The following is a 20,710-nucleotide window of genomic DNA, read 5'->3' on the forward strand; positions in this document are numbered from 1 at the left end:
TGTGTCTGTAAATAGGGGGATTTTTTGGCTTTTTATTTAAGATGTACAATTGCTGCTGTGAAACAATAAGGGTTTTGTTGCGTTTGGTTTTTTAATCACAAATACTCTGTTTATGGGTAAGTGGAAAATTAGCAGATTTAGACCATTTTGGATGCTGAACACAGGCTATGACATCAAAACTTGTACAAATACAAGCTTATATCTTGCCTGAAAGGTTAGAGTTATATCTTCAAGTATTTAAGCTAAACAACTGGAAGGAAAATATCAGCATATTTTTTCCCTTCAGTTAAAGACAAGGACAATTCTCAGGCCTTAGGCCTGAGTCATCCTAAAAATACCTCCTGCAAAACAGCTTCAGATGGCAGCAGATTTTCTTCTTGCTTTCCCATAAATCACAATCTCTCTGACCTTGCTGCATCAGAAGACATTTGAAAAGTAATTTAGAAAATCACTTTGCATTGGTTTTAAGATGGACACAAAGAAAGATGTCACTTCAATTATTTTTTCTTGTACTGATCATCTAGATCAGGGGCAGAAAAGAAAATCAAAGTGACAAAATATTCTTCAGTTGAAGTACATTAATGCAATCAGTCTGTATGCACTGGGCTGTACTACTGAAAACAACTGTCAACGTGTTTTTATTTTGTGGAGAGAGGGGTGTGCACAACTTAAGAAAAACACTGATGAAAGTACTGATGAAAATGCTGCATTTTCCACCACTACTTAAAATCAGAGAGCAAGTGAAAAGAAGCTGAGTCCCTGCATAAAAATCTCCATCTTCAGACTACTGAAACCCACCAGGCTCATGTGCAAGTAACAAAGTGCTTCACATTTCTTTGGATGAGAAGTGTGCCTGAAAGCATTTATTATTAAATAAATTTTAAAAAAAATTAAAAATACCCTGAGCACCAGACAGGTGGTGCAGAATGGCACATCTTATGAATCATAGAATAGTTTGGGTTGAAAAGAGCCCTTAGAGATCCTTTAATTCCAGCCCCCCCAGCCACAGGTAAAGACACTTTCCACTAAACCACTCAAAGCCCCAGCCAGCCTGGCCTTGAACATCTCCAGGGCTCAGATTTGACGCGGAGGACCTGGGCCCAGCCCCATATCCCATCTGAGCCATTTCACACCTCCCCCAGAGGGAAGACCCTCTGCTGCTGGAAGCAGCAGTGCCCATGCAGTGCAGGAAGGGCAGCCACATGAAGCCAACGAACAACGCAAAGATGACGCAAGCTTGGAGCATTTCCCAGACGGCAAGTTCCCTTGGCACGAGAGGCAGTGTTTAATCTCAAGGCACCCTGCCTGCAGCTGTGGGTACCCACCTGGGACTGGGGAGCATGCAGAAGCGCCCACGCTCCACTGCAAGGGGGCTGTGATGCTTGTCTTTCCCTTTTGCTAGGAGGAGGAAAGGCACTTTACAACCTGCTAAAACAAGAACGCTGCAGTCCTAATGTGTTTTGGTTAGCTGAGATGAATCCCAAGACTTCCTTTAACCAGCTCATTAAGAAAAAAAAAAAGAAAAAAAACCCTAACCCAAAACCCCAGAGTCTTGTCTGTACAAGGAGCCCATTAGGTTAATTGGGAGGCGGTGCAGCCGGTGGGATGCTGCCTCTTGGGGAGTGTGGAGGCTCGGCAGGCTCCTGCATGTCCCCACACTGCAGGAGAGCCTCCAAACCTGAAACCCAACCAGCCAAGCCGGGGTTCCGACTGCACCCTGGGCATGGCAGCACTGTCCCTCTGTGCTGAAGGAGGGGACCCTACACCCAGGGGTGCAAGGGTGGGCAGACACAGGCAGCTGAGGCGGTCTTCGATGGCCCCAAATTTCCACCACCACCCTCCTGCCACAAAGCGAACACCTTCAAAGCTGGCAGACAGCAGCAAGAAGGCATTGCACGAAACCCACTGGACGAGGCACTCTTCTCACTCAGATTTAAATCTACTTTTAATTAGAAACCACTCTTCTGTCCCCATACACTTCCTTTTTCCAGTTTAATGAGGAACACTCAAGATTAAAAGGAAGAGATCAGATGAGGAAAGACAGTCTTTTAATCTTTATAATTTCATACTGTGGGAACTTGACACTTTTTGGCGGATGGTTTGTTTTGTGGTTTCTCCTTCCCAGTTGGGGCTTAGAGAATCACAGCACCACAGCTTAGTGAGTTGCAAAATGCTGAGCCTGAAAACTGATAGCATGGATGTCCCCAGCCTACCAAAAATGCAAGGTAAAACAGATTAAATCTCAAGTTTGTCCAGTACTACTGAGTCTGAAGATTGTTTGTACAGCTCTAAGAGAGGGGGTAAAAAAGACCTCTTAAAAATAATGTAAATTCAAAACTCTTAACAACTAGTAGGGTGATGCAGCAGCAGTCATCCCATTAAGAGCTACCTTTTTAAACATCTAAAATGAGACTTTAAACAATTCAAAATGTTCCACGAGTCATTATAATCTTGACTAATGACATGTTTGATCAGTTTTTCAGAAAAATTTGAAGCATTTTCATTTTAATGTCAACTTAGAATGCTCATCATACTCCCTGCCATATATAATTATTTGCATTTAAAAATGAAGAACTCATGACAGATATTTTACATAACCCTGTTGAAAACAGAAAATGAAAATCTTCCTTTAGTATTCTTCATTTTAAGAAAAAAAGAGGCTTGTATATTTGAAAATACAATCTATAATCTCCAGTTTAAATTTGTATCAGCAATGATCTGCTGTACTGTATATACAATAAAACAGTCAATGCAAAGGCAATATTTAAATTAAATATATAAAGGCTTTATCATTCCCATCACATATATTACTCAAATATGGTAAGGGCTCATGATGAGGTTGGCAAGGTGTATGTGCATAAATTACATAAGCACTTTACATATGAACCCAAACTCTGTCCCTGTGTCATTTATTTGTTATTGGGGAGCTTTCAATCTTTTGTTTGTTTGTTTGTTTCCATGATTTGAATTTTTATTATGAGACTTCTAAACTCACTAAAAACTGAGCACAGGAGGGGGTGGGGAGGAAGAGAATTTTTGGATGACTGTCGCCTTACAGAAGGATATAGCAAACAGCGAGGTACCTGTGGGGAGAGGCACAGTAGCTGCCAAGCATAAAATTTCAGAAGTGTAGGTGAAGTATCTTCAGAAATACCTCCTGCCTGGCACCTTCTCAGCCTGCATAAGCCAACACACAAGGGTGGCACTTGCCAGGGCTAGTTCCTTTTCCACCTGCTGCCCCACAAAGCCAGGTGATCCTGCATCCTGTGTGTGCTTCTGAGAGCACCCAGCTGAGTCGCCAGAGATAATTCCTTTACACACTGTCTCCCTCCGGTACCGAATTACAAACACAAGTACTGATTGCATCCCATTTGCATAGCTCCTAATTAGCCATCTAGCACAATAATGACCCCATCGCTATGCTGATCCTACGGCATTGTTCTATCCCACTGCCAAATTTCAGCTGCCTACCTAGGACAGTGATTATTATCACTAAAATCTGCATAATAATTACTTAACAGCCTCTAGGGTATTCACTGTTCATAAGTTTTGGCTTTCTGGGTGTTTCTTCTATACCTAACCCAATAGCAGTGTTAGAAGTTAAAATAGTAAAGCCATGAGTTGCTCTAGCTCACCACATTGTCCAAAATGCAGCTAGCAGCACTTTCATACCTTCTGCACTGAGACAGGTTCCCTCCCTTGGCAGGTTTACTGGCCTATGATCTGTTGTCCTCAAACTGGAAAAAGGTGTGGTTTTCAATGAGATATATATAGATATATATAGATATATATATAGATATATTTTAAGTCTCAGACAGAAATTAAATAAATGCCAGTGAAATAACTGAAATCGTTTAAAAAAAACCCAACAAACCAAACTGACAGCTTAATAATAATATGTGGAGCCCAAAAGATTTCGTTAAATTCTGTATTTTCTCAAATGCAGATCCTAAACTAAAGCAACAAACAGTGGAGTCAGCCACTCCCCTGCTAAACAGGAGAAAAAGTTTCCATGCATCTGTCTGATACACTGAAACCACTTGTTCTCAGCTGCATGGCTGGTGAAGGAGGGCTTGCCCAACACAAAAAGGCACAAAACTGGTTCAACAGGTAGATCAACACCAAGACTTGGTGTTTCATCACCTGAGACAACAGTGTAGAGGCTTTCTGCAAGTTCTCTGAGGGGTCAAACTCCTCTGTAATTTCTTCTTCTATTTCTGGACTTCCTCAAACTCTATCGAGTTTACAAGGCAGACATCAGGTAAGTAGATTAATTCAGCACGACGAACCTACAGCACCAACAACCCTGTTTAAGCAGAGATCAATTTTCTTAAGATTAGTATATACTCTTAAAAATTATCTCTTCACTGAGATTCTAAAGTGTCTATAGAGATGGTTTAAAATATGAGATCTTTAATAGGATTTTGGATACTGAAGTTCTTACAATTACCTGATATTAAGGTGGACAACAAACAGTACTGCTGGCTAAGGAAAAAGGAAGTTTTTGATGACTAACAAGAAACCAAAATAAACTGAAAGACAAGCCAGAAGCCCATCCCAACATCTTGCCACTAAGAGAAGCTGACAGCATAAGTTGGGGGAAAAGCAGAAGAGTAAGTTGCAGATTCTGAAACCAGGCAGCTCTGAAGTGAGGTCCCAGGAGCTGGTCTTGAACTTCATGGGTCCCACAGATTATTCCTACATTAGTTTCTCCAAGCATCATTTGAATCCATGGGAGCTCTTCATACTGAATCTATGTAAGCTTTTCACATCTTTCTTCAAACGTCAAACAGCCTCATGTACTTAAGTCATTCCTTACACAAAAACCGTTCAACAGACTTATGACCTCTGGCAGCTTTGCAGTACTATTTTATCCTCTTTGGAGGCGGAAGTGAAGAAGGGAAAGACAATTACAAGGAAGACATCGGAATCGATCCCACTGTTAAAGATAAAGGCACACCACAGATGCTAGCGTGACGGGATATGTTTTTCTGTACTACTGCCATAAATATTCCTAATGCTTTATTTGCTTTTTGACAGCTAGCAAGTATACAGTTGACTTTGCCACACAAATACATGATCCCCAGATCTCATGCCCAAGTGTTAACAAGCAACTCAATTTAAATTAAGAGTTTAAATAATTTTCCTGTGGACATCACTTCACATTTATCTGCCCTGAATTTCATTTGTCATTTTTCTAATTTGGCTGCACAGCAACCTAATGTCATTTTGAAATCTTTGCAATTTCATTTGCATCTTCATCTTCACCTCCCTTGATAACTTCTATCAAATCAGAAACACTGTCATTTCACTATTCCTGCTCTTTTCCCGGATCACTCAAGTGAATGGGAATCGACAGAGCACATTTCTATTAACCGTAAAACAGCAGGCAATGTTTGTCTGCTAAGGAGCAGGTATTGACTGCAAAATGTGTAAATATCAGCCTCTCAGTAAATTTACACACAAGGGATTTTTCTGCTGGGGTATGTTTGGGGAGTTCACTTGGTACTGTGTCTTCTTTAAAACTTTGCCCTTATTTCCAACCTGTCTTTAAAATCCAGCCTGCCCAAACACTGTCATCCCTTCACAGTGTACAGCCCAAAGTACAAAGCACCTCTGGGTCGCTACCTCCAGCCACCCTGCCCACTCCTTCCTCACTAACTCCTGCCTGTGCCAGAGCATCCTCAGGTAATACCACAACTGGACCAACTCTGACACAGCCTGGGCCTCTTCCGCACTGAAGGGCAGCTGCCTTTTTATGCTATGCAGTAAATCCCCTTCCAACAGAGCTGCAAAATCACACCTTCAAATTCAAAACCACTCTTTTAGCCGGAATGAACATTAATGCAAGGTCAAAGTTTTTCATTAACTTGACAAAGGAATCTCATTTTTTGCTTACTTGTTTTTCCAAGAACTTAGTAAGTGTTAATGTCAGTCTAACATATGAACCATCATAATAGCATCAATGAGTCTTAGTGCTCACTGAAAAAAACAAAAAATCAAAAAATATAAAAATCCACAATTCATTTGCTATACTACACCTTGCTCTACAGACTTTGTAAGCTTATTTTTCCATAGTAATTTCCTATTTTTGCCCAGAATTTTACATGCCAAATAAAATGTTACCAACTACAGCTTTAAAGTGAAAAAACATCAGAAACTGGATTCATAAAATGAAAAACACCTTTGAAAAGATAGTCAATACAAGCTGATGTAGAACTAGGTGTACCTGAAACACAAAACTTTAGCAAAGGCACAAAGATATGACATTTTTCATGTTAACAGTGCTGCAGCCACGAACAGGGGTTAGCCACTTTAAGAGGCTTACAAGCCAAACAACCCTAGGGAGTTCATGTTCTTTTCTCTGGGCAAATTATAAATTGGTGGTAATAAATATACATATTAAGCACATAACTCATTTCAGTGATTTTGCTGTTTCCTTCTATCTGCTCCCATCCTCCTTCAACACCTGAGTCAAAAACTAGGTCTACAGTATCCCAGTGAGCACTTGGGTCTTTTCCAACCCATGTGCTATTCCTGACAAAGATGGCAGGAGTGAGGATAAACCATCTATCCAGAAACTGATCATGCCCTACCTGGGTTTAGGCAGACCCTAAGCAGAGCGAGCTAGCTGTGTGGTGATTACCCTACATCATCCAAATTTTCCCAGACACACCCCAAGGAATGACTTGAGCAAGGAGGGGACCAATCAGCAGGCTTTAAGTGAGGAAATCAGGCATGTCAGGGAGATGTTCAGTACTGAAAGGACAGTTCACTTCATTATGAAGGGGTGATTTCTGGTCACAACCACACACCAGCCTGCTGAAGCTGTGCTCAGCAATAAGCACCCAGCTGGTTACCCTACAAACCACACAAGCCATTTTCAAGCTCCCCTCTGCTTCTCTTCTCCAAAAAGATTTCTGCTTGGAGCAGGATTATGCTGGTCCCAAAGTACTTGTTAAAATCTGTCTCCAGCACAGCCAGCTCTGTCTCTCCTCCATGCCTGCTCCAGCTGGTCCCAGGAGCCAAGAGGGGCGGCTGGCCCCAGGGCCACCACTGCCGCAGCCTCCCTGCTCCTGGTCCCACCCACAGGCACCCTGCCCAGCCTGGCTCACCCACATGGACAGCAGTGCCCTTGTCCCTGACCACTGCAAGAAGTCAGAAGTGCTCAGATCATACAAATCCAGTAAAAGGGAAGGGAGACAACTGAATTTATACAGAAAGGGAATAGAACAGTGAAATCGTTAATCAATCTTCCAAAGCAGAGTCCCAACCAAAATTATTTTTCTTTCTCTCTCTTCGAGGAGGGTTGGGAGTTTTTAAAATATTTGCCTTAGCTGGTAATCAGCATCAAATCTGAAGAAAAAACCCTGAAATGCCATTTCTCTCCCTCTCCAAGAAAGATAATACATTCCCTCCCAGGAAATAAAAGAAAGGAGGCTGAAGTATCTGGCATTCCTTTTTTGATTATCTCTAAGACACCCTTGGACAAGAAATCAGCTCTTGAAAAAATATATCCTGGAATATTGGCACTGTAAATTCATCTCATTGACTTTTATACAAAAAACCCCTAGTTATTACAAATAGTGGAGAAGGTTTTGTTCAGTAAATAAATAATACAAAACAAATATGGCAGTGCAGATATTTAAGTGTATTATTAATATGCTATGAAGTGTGTTGAAAGATGAAGAAAAAATTTTATAGATCAATTCACATTCACCTCATCCCACAAGAAGTACAGTTCCTATTGGATGGAACAGCAAGCCACTATGAATTATTTAAAAAAAAAAAACTCCAACAAGTAAAATCCACACCTATTGAAAACCCAGCCCTCTTCCCCTCTTTTTCTAGGCTTAGCGGTGAAATTTTCTTTCTGTACCTGCAAGCTTAGGAAGATAATTAATGAGCTACTTCTTAAACACCTACGAAATGATGGCACTCTGCAATGTGAACATCATCCAAGTGTTTTTTCTCTGTTTTATTTAGAATTCACACTCAATTTTGTGCTGTCTGATTGAAGATGAGGGGGTGGTGAGGAACGTGGGGGAGAAAGCCACAGCAAGCTGCTGCACACACCATCCTGATCCTGCATTTGGAAGTGAACAATTCAGCCTGGAGGGAGCTTATTTCAGCAACCATGTGCCAAAGTGAACATCCAAGGATTTCAAGTCCTCAAAGAAATTTTTTTCGGCCTTTAACATAAATATTTTACATAAGTCAACCCCGTGCCACAATAGAATAGAAAGAATTACATCCAACTTTATTCACTAATTTACAGTAAGATTTTTTTTGTTTTGTTGGAACAATGACTTCTGGAAAATCTGGTGTGTGGGAGAAGAGATTATCAGAATGTGACACTTGACTAAAACAATGAAAACAAAACCCCAGTAGAATGTCCCAAAACTGCTTTCTGGTTTTGTTTTTATTAAGTTTGTTCAGACATTTTCTCGGTAGCACTAAAATGAATGATTCAAGAAACAGCCCCAAATTTCCTGAAGTATTCAGATTTTAAAGGGCATGTCCTCCCTACCCCTATATATATTTTAATCTGTTTATTTCAGTTTTAAATGTTGTACCTATTTACAGAAGTTTTTTTTTTGTTTTTTTTTTCCAACAGCTCAGCTAAAATAAATTCCTGGTTGAAGTTTCCACGCTTCCTGGCAGAGAAAGGCTAACTGAGACAAAAATTGTGCAAGGTTAATAGGAAGAAAAGTAACATTGGAAACTTCACTTGCACAAGGAAAGAAAGGAGGACAGAGAATAAAGTCAACTGGATGACCTCTCTTGCTCTCTGATTTCTCTTCTCTGAGGAGGTTCACAGTGACTAGTAAACGACTGAGTCTCCTGGGCCTGAGCACCTGGGAGTTGTGTTGAGGGAAAAGGCTTGGCCGACTTCTCACTAAAGCTTACATCTTGAACATATCAACCAAGCTAAAAAATCATAGTGATGGCCTGCCATGGAACAATTGTTGCTTCCCTAAGACTTACTCTTTTCCACTTATAATCTTCTCCAAATTCACTTTTTTAGTTGTTACAAATCATCACACAGGACTGCTGGAATGACTGGATTTTCTAGCACAGAAGAAACAGGAGAAAAGACTGGGCTCCATGCTCCTCAGCCTCTCTCATGTTTTCTCTCTTGCCAACTCCTCCTCAGCCAAGAATCACAGCAAAAACCAAGTTCCTCCCACCTACTGCCACCAGATTCACCTGGTGCTGATACTTAGGGCTGTGAGTCGTGGGCACCCACCAAATACACAGATCTGTGAACTACAGTAGGTCAAAGGCTTCTTATGGCTCTGACTTGAGGGGGACCTCATTTTCCTCTCTTTCTTTATGGTTCTCAGAAATAGAAATAGTTTGCTTTATGTGGAAACTGATGAGAGAAGGAAAGGACATAGGAGAACAAAGGCAGCATAAAAGATACCACAGGGAAAAAAAGAAAAAAAATATTATTAAGTACAATACAAGGCATATGAAAAGAGGCTACACTGTAGAAATGATGCACTGAAATGATTTGCTTCTTTCACTTCCTTTTTCCTAAGAAAATGATAGATCAGTTCATATTTTGAGGAATCTGCTTAGGAGAAATCACAGCAATTAGGAAAATACTAAACATGTGATTTCCCATTTCCTTTCCCTCTTTAATAAAACACTGGACAATATTTTATCACTGATTAAATTTAATTAAAATAAATCCTCTTACAGCAGATGACCTGATGCTTTCATATCTTTGGTAGTCTTTCTGTACAGCTTCTACAATTCATAAAAACAAACTGAATAATCTCGGGTTAATCCTGAGACAAGAGTAACCAATTTCTTATAGATTATCAAGTATTTGCCTTTTGGTTTCATACTGTAGAATAAATTTTAAGCACAGAATACTTTCAGAGAAACAAATAAAAGAATAAATCAACCAACCACATCCAAAAGTCAACAACACACCCCACACCCTTTCCGTTCATATCAAGTTTATGGTTTAGGTGTTTAAATACTTCAGTTTTCATTTAACCATTTTAGTAATTACTTCCAACCATATTAAACTGAGACTGTTTTATTTTTAAGAATGTCCAGAAATTATGCTTTATTCAAATTGAATGCTCAACCACTATTCATTAAAAACTCAAGCCAGGATTCAGTAACAGAATCCAACCTTAATTACCAATTATCAACTAGATAAAATTTTCACACCCCTAGAAGATGATCTTTAGGATTTTGGTGGCTCTAAATTCATTATTTCATGTGCTACAGTAAACAAAAATTTGGAAATTATCACTCCAAATTTAGCACAAAAGCAAGGACAAACCCAGTGGCACTCATTAAATACCCCTTGAAAAATTAGGATTTAAATATGGAAAAACAGACAGAGTTTTAAAATTATTACCAGGATATAGTTCTGAGCATGCAGATAGTTTAACTTCCTGGCTTAATTCCTGGCTGAACTACAGGCTGTCATATGGTACCTTGCGAGTCACCTCCTTACAGGACAGCTGGAGGAATGCAATCCAACCAGCACATTAGCAGCCTAAACTCTGGACTATGGGAAAGTGTTTGTACCTGGAATACTGTGTTACAAGAATGCTAAGGTAAAAAGCCACAGTCAAAGCACTGAAATACATAAAGAAAGAAATAGGTCAAATCCCTGTACCTTTTTAAACTACTCATAACATTCAATTTAGGACCTTTTGGTCTGTGGCGCTGAAGAACTGACCTGCAGGTCTTGATGATTCTCTGAAAATAACCACATAGCATATAAAGTTCATTCCTGGGCACTTTGCTGGATTACTTTTTTAATTCTTTGTAGGAAGGGTCAGTCTTCGAAGATAAATTATTAGGCTTCTTCAGGAAAAATACAGACAATACAACTGTATCAAAAAAGTTCAAAGAGCAATACAAATACTTACAAGCCTGCAGATGACTCCCAGTGAGAAGAGTCTGAAAGTTTACAGTAGCTTAATTTACAGAGAGGTCAGGAATATTTGAAATAAGGGTATATTAAACAATAAACGATACAGGGAAGGGCAAACTGAGCATTAGTGAAATAGAAGACTAAAGTGAAGCTTTGTAACTCTTATTTCTTATGTTAAGTTGTAGATCTTACGAGTTGAACTTCTCATTAATTTTGTGTTGCCAATTTATCTCAGCTCTCATTTCCTCCCTGCTTTCAGGCAGATATTTAAAATGCATGTGTTTGAGATTTAGCTTTCCCACTGCAAGTGAATTCATTGATCAATTCTGTTTGAGAAACACTTTAAAACATAATGAGACATGAGCTCCTGGTTTTGTCCTGGAATACTGAAGCTGTGTACTGGGGAATCTCAGCACTTTCTTTACTAAGAAAAAGACACCCTAGGTAAGGGCAAACAGATAACACTCTCAATTAAGATCAAATGGGACTTTCAGAACACCACTCAGCTACTAACTGCACTGCCTAAAGATTAAAAAATCCACAAAACAAAATACCATGGTCCACAGCTGGTTCTTGCAAAATTGCCCACTGAACTCCTTGTTATTCTCTCTTAGAAACACTTTACAGGAGCCACTTTGAGACAGGATCCTGATGAATTACTCTGAATTTGTTTTAAAGATCTGAGGAAAGAGTTAAAAATAATTCTGGTTGCTTTAGAAACTGACATCCTTTGTTTTGCTTGAGATGAAATACCATTACATGCATGCAATACTCTTTAAACTTGCCACTGTTCCAACAATAACTAAAGCTATTCTCAGAAACTACCACCCAAAAGGAGATCACCACAGAACTACAGTAAGTTTCCTGCTGCAAAGCTGGATTATACTTGCAACACTACCAAAAATGCTCAGCCAAGCCTAGCTGGGACTGAGTGTAACCACCAAAACACGACAGTGACTGCTGCTCACCAACTCTATCACAACCACAGTGATCAAACAGCAAGAGGAGAGTTTCTATTTGCAACAGCAGCTTGCAGCGAAAGGTATTTTCAGCAAACTTGACACTCAACCCAAATAACTAAGATGACATTTCTACACAAGAAAATTAAAATACTGCTAAAATTTAATGATTAAGGTAAACCCATGTGGTTTTACCATGCATTTTTATGGTTGCATCTCAACCAAATTGCAAACTTACAGACTGATGAATTCACATTCTCTTGTTTGCTGATACAAACACTTCAGCTGTAGTCAGAAGCACACCTGATCACTGACACTTCAGTATTTCTTTTAAACAATACAGACTTTTAAACTTGCAAGCTGTTTCAAGTTGGCACCACTTTATTTCAAACCATCTCAATTAATATAATTCAAGCATGGAAAGGAATTTTTGTTTTGCAATATTTTAGCTTTCACAAACCCATTCCCAGGCCCATCCATGCTGAGTCATCTCCCACGCTCTCTCCTCCACCTGACAGCCACCCATGGCCCACAAGAACACAAACCTCCTGTTTTGACATCTGTCCTTCCCAGAATGAACCTCTAAGGACCACTTTGAACCAACCCAGAGAAAACGTTTAAAAAAATGTTTTGAAACATACTGATGTGCCAGTAATAGCTAGGCTTATACAGTTTACAATGCTACATGTGACAATATATATGACATGACTTCTAAGTCTTGATCTGTCTTAACATTTTGGAGATTGTCCTGACTAAAATTAAAAACACTGATAGCCAAAACGAAGATCAATATTTTGCAAACTAAGCTGCCATGTCTCCCTCTACATATGCCTATGAATGTACACATTTTTAAGAATGCATAATTAACTGTAAGAAAATAGTTCTCAGAAACCAGAAAGCTAAAGTATTTATATCAAAAGCTGAATCTTTCTCACTCTATCTGCACAAATAAACCTACTGAAGCTGCCAGCTTTGTCAAAGTGAGCAAGATTAGTTTCTAAACATAAATCAATTTAAGCAGTAAGAAACCTACAAGAAGTACTAAAATTGCTTTCAAATTCCTTGCAGATTTTTACAAAATAAAAGTCATTGATATGTCTCTGGAAACAAAGTTAGTCTTTTCTAAGACAGCATTGCTACCACATTTCTATAAGGGACATTTTAAAACTGATTACAATGCTGGTATTTCTAGATAGTATAGCAAGGGTTGTTCATGGATGGGAAGAGGGGAGTGGGGAAGTGGTGGTGGTGAAAGGGGATACTGATCTTACAACTGCAATGTCATTTAAAATCCCAAGTATGCATCCACACTGGTCAGTCACATTTGCATTGCTCTGATCTGGTTTAATTTTGTTGGAGTTGGTTTTTTTGGTTTTGTTTGCCTTTTTTTTCTGGTTGCTCTTTTTTGCTTCCAAATTGTGCTATGTATTTATAGCCATAGAAGTCAGTAAAGTGACTTGATTTGTGAGAGGCACTACAATCAGATAGATCTAAGATAAAAATAAAACTCATTATCTTTAAGGTTGCTCTCAAAAGTCAGCTATCACACTGGCATCACAAGAAATTAATTCATCAGTATATTTTTGACAAGCACAGTTTTTTCCTCTGAAAGGTCATTTTTCTAAATTAAGCTAAGTATTAAATATCTTTGCTGTTCTGTCACACATCTCAAACTTAACTCCTGAAATGTTTTCACAGTAAAATCAAATTACATTTGAAATAAACATATGAAATAAAGTTTCACATGCATTTAAATTTGACATTTGTGCTGTAAGCAATGTAAGCAAACACTAAGGCCTGTTTGTACATTTTATAAACTACATTAATGGAAAATGTGCTTACTTTGTAAATACAGTATAGCCTAGTTTTGCCCAGAAAGCGTCCTTGTTTTAGAACTCCCCTAAATGCACACTGTTAAGCATGAGAAGCAGATCTGAAAATCAGTGCTGTTCATATCACAGTCTGCTAGTGAAGGATTAGGACCACATTTACTGAGCATGTGCCAGAATCATAAAATAGTTTGGGCTGGAAGGGACCTTCAGAGGTCATCTAATGCAATCCCCTGCAATGAACAGGGACATCATAACGAGATCAGCTTGCTCAGAGCCCCATCCAACCTGGCCTTGACTGTTTCCAGAGATGGGGCATCTAACACCTCTCTGGGTAACCTGTTCCAATGTCTCACCACCCTCACAGTAGAGAATTTCTTCTTTATATCTAATCTAAATCCACCCTCTTTCAGTTTAAAGTCATTACCCCTTGTCCTATCACTAATGCTCTTGTATAAAGTCCCTCCCCATCTGTGTGGGCTTTCCTTGCTGAACTAGGGAACCCAGACCTGCGCCCTGTGCCCTGCTGCATGCCACCTCTACATCCCCCCGTATCTTTCTCCTCTCTCATCAAACAGCGCTGGAATGGAATCCACTAGAGCTGCTGCCCAGGACTTTGCTTCTGACTCCTACCCTGCCTCCAGAAGGTGCTTTGCTGTGCTCTTTCAACCAGCAGGGACGAAGCTTTGGGATGAACTATGGAAAACACCCACCTCTCCCCTTCCGCGTTAGGAAAGGAAACCTACCCGCAACACCGACAAGAAAAAGCAGCTCCGCAGGATAAAAAACGGGAATCCTCTGGTGCCAAGCACACATGCCAAAGACAACTTCTCTTTGTGAATAAACACAGCACAAAGAACAAAGTTCTCCTCCCCTTTTGCACCTACTGGAGGTTCCTCTGCGATGAGTGGATTTTCTGCAGCGCCTGCCTTCCTGGCAGGCGAGGGTTACAGGAGTGTCTTCACTTATGTAAGTGGTTTCTTGAGTACACAATTACCCAACACACCCAAGGCACTCCAGGGCTTTTTTTTTTTTTTTTTTAAGAAAAATCAGTTCCTTTCCAGCTGGAACATTTTTGCTTTTTTCAAACCTAGGTCGGTAAGCAAAGCCATAGAAGCGCTCTGAATGTGGTGCACAGAGACCCTCACTATCCCAGTAAAAGAGACATTAATTTCTTGGCAGCACAACTCTCTCCCTATGTACTGCAACGTAGGCTGAGCTCCAGACTTGCAAGAGACCTCGACATTCACAAGAACCTCCTCCATTTTCACCTGTGCACCTATTTTCCTCCTACAGAAGGTCATCAAGTATCTGCTGAACATTCCTTCCAAAGCCACAGAAGACACCTACGCCAGCAAGCCCCACCACCAGGAACAAACACCCCTTCTGCCATCTCACAGCACAAAATACTTGACTGTGTTCTTCCTAAATTAAACACTTCAACTCACTTTGAAAGAGAAAGAGTAGGACATGAACAAATAAAGGAGTATTTGCCCAGGAAAAGGCAATGGGTCCTTCTGTGGGGAGGTACATGCAATTGTTCAGCTGCAATAACATGTAGAAATATCTAACTCTGCATTTGAAAGGCCATCAGTGAAATCAAATACAGACCTGTCAGGCAGCACTGCATAGACCAGAAGAGCCTTATTACCAGGAGTCGTACCTACCACAGTTTCCTTAAAATACCTTCTGCCTCCTGAACAAGTCTTCAGCTAAAGGCCATTCAAAAACCATGGAAAGTTTCCCTTTGGGCACACATTCAGGAAAAGACACAGCAGGAACATTCTGTGTAGGTACCAGTCACATCCATCATCACTAGGTCTGTGCCAGGCAGAGTGCGACAGAAATCTCTGATCACATGTTGGTAGAAATAGGCCTTTTTTACTGACAACCTGAATAGCTGAAAGCATGAAGGAATCCAAATCATTCCAATGCTGATGTAAGATTTTAATCACACACGTGGATTTTTAATCACACAGGTCTGAAGGAGACATGGGGAAATCACTGGCATTCATATCACAGTCTGCTAGTGCAATATTAGGACCGTATTTATTGAGCAGCGTGCCAAGCACATATAAAAGGGGAAAAAAAGACTTAGTCCCTTTCTTTTAAGAAGTTTAACTTATCCATACTCTTAAAAAATACTGTTTCTGCTTCACAAGCATTGCAGATTTCCAAAACCTGTATCTCTGCTCAAGACCCTACACATCCTCACAAAGTCGCTGTGTCTGTTCGGGTGAGGTTCATTCTTTCCCCAAACACTATTTTTGATCATTTTATCTAAAGCAAAATGGTGGAATTCTGCAACTATACTGGGCTTGGAGGTACTGTAGAATTTGCTTGCTTCGTTGCTATGTTATACCTGATGACAGCTCAGAGGTCTGGAACAACACCTTAGGAGAAAGGAAGATGTGAAACGTACCCAACCTGCAGCCTGCTCCTTGCCATGCTCCCACAGCGACCCGGGGCTTTGGGAGAGCGCATCAGTAAGGCAAGCTCCCCAGGTGGCCCTCAGGGCTGGTGGTCATGCCTGGGCAGCTGCACATCACCACCAGAACTGCTGCAGAGATGGAAGCAGAGATGAGCATTCCCACATCTGGCCACCACCTCGGCTACAGGAAGGGTCAGAAACATTCTTCCGGACTCCCAAGATACTGATGGAGCCATGAACGCATCACATTGCAAGGATGTTGACAAATATTTGTCCTTGTCATTATTTGAAGTGGAAGAAAAAGGTTAAGTTGTCTGAGGGAAATTAAATGTTTTAATAGAGACAAGGACAAATATGAAATTGTCAGGATGCAAAAAGGCAACCTCCATAAAACCGCTCATGTTTTAATCTATGCAACCAATAAAGACACCGTAAAAATAACCATGCTACACTCTGCTTGAGTGCTGTTGACATAAGATCTATGGGAGAGAAAATAAAAAGTAAATAACCAATCAGTCTGCTGTTACACTGCTGATTGCTGAAGATACACAGCAGGAAATGATACCTTCTGTCTCATACAGATCAACAAGACTTAGAGCAAACCAAAATTTTACTTGTAATATTTCATTTCTAGCTCAGATTTGAGATGGTTGGCCACGTTAATTTACAAATTTTTTGCTTTATATCACATCTAACCAAAATTTAAGAAGTAAAATTTGAAAACAAACAATGCAACAGTAAACCTTCCTCAAGGCATAATGCCAAGGAAAACCCGAAGGCTGCACTAAACCACGTTAGCAAACACATTTTGGGAATACTTTGTACAGGCAATAAGAAACTCTGTGCTGTAATATCAAAGGGGCTGTAAGCATTATACTGCAAATCCTGCGTAACAAGAAGTATATCAAATATATCAATCCATATGCTCTCATCTGAAATTTCTCCTATAAAAACTAGGTTTTAAGAAAACAGGTTGACAAGAAATGTCAACTGGAGACTAAAATGCATTTTATGGCACATTATCCTCACATTTATCCCCAAAACAAGTAATGCATATCCATAAAATCAGAGCAAAATACACATCATGGTTGGGAAACACACTGTTAAGGCACATGGAGACTTCCTAAATCCAGAGTCGATACGGGGACTCATTTCTAAGATATTCCAGCATTTTGAAATCCTAAGTTCAATTTTCTTTAATGATGTACTGGCCACTTCTCCTGTTCTAATATTACTAAAGGACACACAGTTTGTCTATAGTATATGGTGGCTGACCGTTCCCTAACATGGAGATGACAAAATGATGCTGCCAGAGGGAATCTGACAAAATAAAAAATTCTGACAAAAAAACTCACTACCAAAATATAAGGTATTTGTGGAAAGGATGAGCTTCAACAAGTTTTACACTACAAACTATTTTCTGGAATGAACATTTTCATCTTTCCTAAAAAAGCACAACAAAAAACCTCAAAAAACATTTCTCCAAAGCTTTCTTTCAAGTCTTTTAATAATTTAAACTAGGAGCCATTCAGACTTTGAAAATTCAAATTCAGTACAAATTCTGTAAAATTTATAACAATGAATTCCTCATTTAATGCAGATAATTTCAGAAAAACTGAAACACTACAGAAATATGACAAGTTTTGAGTTTTCTAACATTTTAGTTTTTGTTGGTTTTCTCCCATTAAATACAAGTTATAAAGGAAAATAAGGTCACTCTTCTAAAAGTAATGTCAACACTGTCCTATGAATCTGATGTCAATGAGCTTTAATTGTAGATGTTTGAGTACGGTACAAATCTACTCTGAAGGTCATCTGACAAACCCACAATGAATGACATGGCACACACTTATTAGGAGTGGATTTAACATCTATTGCTTATTCCAATCTGTGAGCAAATTTATTATTGTAAATACAGTAGTAAACTGAACTCCTTCTGAAAATACACCCGTTTTAAGCAATTTCAATAGGGATATATTTTGCTTTTTGCACTAACAACATCGTAGCCATTGTAAAGTGACATTTATTGATGTCAAAATGCTGGGCTTTTTCTTTGTTATACACCCACCCGTCCCTTGCAGCAGCGTGCAGGCACACACAGGTGAATATCTCACACGGAATAAATTAGAATTAGATGAAGTTGAAACACCTTCCCCAACCCCATGCTCCAGTCTCAGGTGAGCATTTGACTCTTCACCAAAATTCAGACAGTGCTCAGGCTGACTATAAAGTTCCCAAGGATTTTAAGAGAAGCAGAAATCGGTCTTTCAATTTTATTAGGAAACCAAAACTTCCTGGCACAACCCCACAACATCCACCTATCTGTGGGAACTCCCTTGTTATTACTTCCATTCCCCTGTGGCAAGAGACTGCAAACCAGCCAAATCTCCACAAAGGTTCACTTCTCCATCACACCTGTGGAATCCCCAGGGTGTAGATGAAAGTCAGGAATGACTGCCTTGGAAAACGTCCAGGCACAGAGGAGTAAAAACAGCAGGAAGCAAGTCACCTACCAGAAGCTCAAAATTCCCTCTTTTAATTCCTTCTTGAGAGAGAAAAGGGAAGAGGATTCTTGTTTTTGACCACATAGCTCACTGATGGGCAGAAGAGAATGTGTGGGATGATGATGGAGAGGTGAGGGAATTTCTTAGTGAGGGAAAGTCTGGTCTCTGGGTTTAGGAACTTATCATGTAATATGTGAGTTTGGTAGCAACGTCCAACACGTCCTCCTGTGTACTTTATAGTTTTAGTCCATAAAACAAGATTTCCACAATCCAAGAATTTATTGGAAAGATAATTATATTCCTAAGGAACATAGTGGTTGCACACATGAATACTTATAGAGATATTTAGATACTTTATTGCCAACTACTTACATAGAGATACTCTAGAGTTAACCCCTTGCCTGCCCTCCTGAGCCTATCTTCTCATTTACCAGTGCCCTTTCCAATGATACACAAAAAATTAAAGGCAGCTTTTTTTGCTGTTTTATAGAATCATGGAATGTTTTGGGTTGGAAGGGACCTTAAAGATCATTTAGCTCCAACGTCCCTCCAATGGGCAGGGACACCTTCCACTGGACCAGGCTGCTCAAAGCCTCATCCAACCTGGCCTTGAACACTTCCAGAGATGGGGCACCCACAGTTTCTCCAGGCAACCTGCGCCAGGGTCTCATCAGGTGGCCACAAACTCCTTCTGCCCTTACACATTCTGACAGGTAATACTAACTAGTGAGACCAGAGACTTCCAAAACAGCTAATGAATCGAAATGCCGAACCACAGCTCTCTTAAACCAGCCTGGTTTTCAGCAGGGGGCTTCCTGAACATCAGACCTTATCAGATTGTCTCAGAGTGGGCCTACAAAAAGCTACAGCTAAAACCCTTTTGCAAAAACACAACTGTTTTGTACGTGTCTCCTAAATACAGTGTAAACCAATTATTGTACAGACACTGCAAAATTGGGGTATTTAGAAAGTACCCTCTTCTTCCAACTTGTAGTAATTAATTTCAAAATCAATAATCTTCAGAATACAGACGAGAATTTTCAAAAGGCCTTTGTGACGGGTCTTAACTAATTCATTTTCCCATAGAAACTGGTAATCTCCTGCCAATTAAAACAGCATTCAGCTAACTCAACTCTCAGGTGTTCCCAACAATCACACTCATAACTCCTAGATGAGGTAACAACCCATTTCAATCTGCTAGAAAATGATCTTTAAAGATAAAACTTATTATTAAGTCATAAAGCCCTGATATTTATCTTGCAATGATGATAAAGACATATAATAAGGCATGGATGTTCAACCAGAATGAATACTGTGTTCAATATGAAGTGGTTTACAACCATATACTTTATAATATATAAAACCAAACAAGTAAAGACCGAAACAGTATGGAAAACCTGTAGAGGGTCTCAAATGGACACTTAGACCACACCGAAAGAAATCCATGTGGTTCTTTAAAGACAGCTCTGCCTCCCACCTGACACATCCCCTCTGGCTGAGCTAGCTTCATTAAGATTCAAAAGCCTTATCCCTGCCTCTCACTCTCACTGCACTACCCACCTCCTGGATGAAAGACAACTTGCGAATGTTTAGGATCACTTTTGGTAAAATGTACTACAAAAATGTGCACCATCAGATTTAATAGCAAAAAAAAAAACCAACTTGCAAATATGGGTAGATTTATGCTTAGTGTTCTTCTGAAATCTCCCTCTAAATAAATTCCATGGTTGAGCTCTAGGCATCTCCTAAATGTCTTTTCACAACATAAGCAGGACTGGATGAAGCAACAGTAACAGCTGATCCTCCAGTATGTGCTGTGTCCTGTCATCTATCATCTCCAGGGCCATCAGCACTGCTGGGGGTTGTAATCAAATTATGGTCCATAACAGACAAAAGAGCAAAAATTCTTCGTAATTTAAAATTTCATTAATTCCATTAAAACGATATTGACTGTAGTAAGGGTCTACCATTTTTAAACAGTGCAAAAACATGTAATTCCCTGTGACAAGCAGACATATACCAAAATCAAGATACAGCGATAGACTAGTTCCATATCAGAGAAGCGACAATACCTGAAC

The 20,710-nt window shown here is 39.8% G+C and overlaps 1 protein-coding gene across 13 annotated transcripts in view; it reads right to left on the reverse strand.

Annotated features, from left to right (window-relative positions):
• The window catches only part of HIVEP1 (HIVEP zinc finger 1), a 121,064-nt gene that overhangs the window by 56,631 nt on the left and 43,723 nt on the right, over nucleotides 1–20,710 (reverse strand). Inside the window, exon 1 of one of the 13 annotated variants that reach the window (XM_038129929.1) lies at nucleotides 14,444–20,707. The exons of the other annotated variants lie outside the window; for them this stretch is intronic. Coding sequence (XP_037985857.1) covers nucleotides 14,444–14,513 — 70 coding nt within the window. The 5' untranslated portion in view covers nucleotides 14,514–20,707. Of the gene's footprint in view, nucleotides 1–14,443; nucleotides 20,708–20,710 lie in introns of those variants that run through there. 13 annotated transcript variants of the gene reach the window in all.

The sequence above is a fragment of the Motacilla alba genome, chromosome 2, assembly GCF_015832195.1.
Source record: "Motacilla alba alba isolate MOTALB_02 chromosome 2, Motacilla_alba_V1.0_pri, whole genome shotgun sequence".
Classification (NCBI taxonomy): Eukaryota; Metazoa; Chordata; class Aves; order Passeriformes; family Motacillidae; genus Motacilla; species Motacilla alba.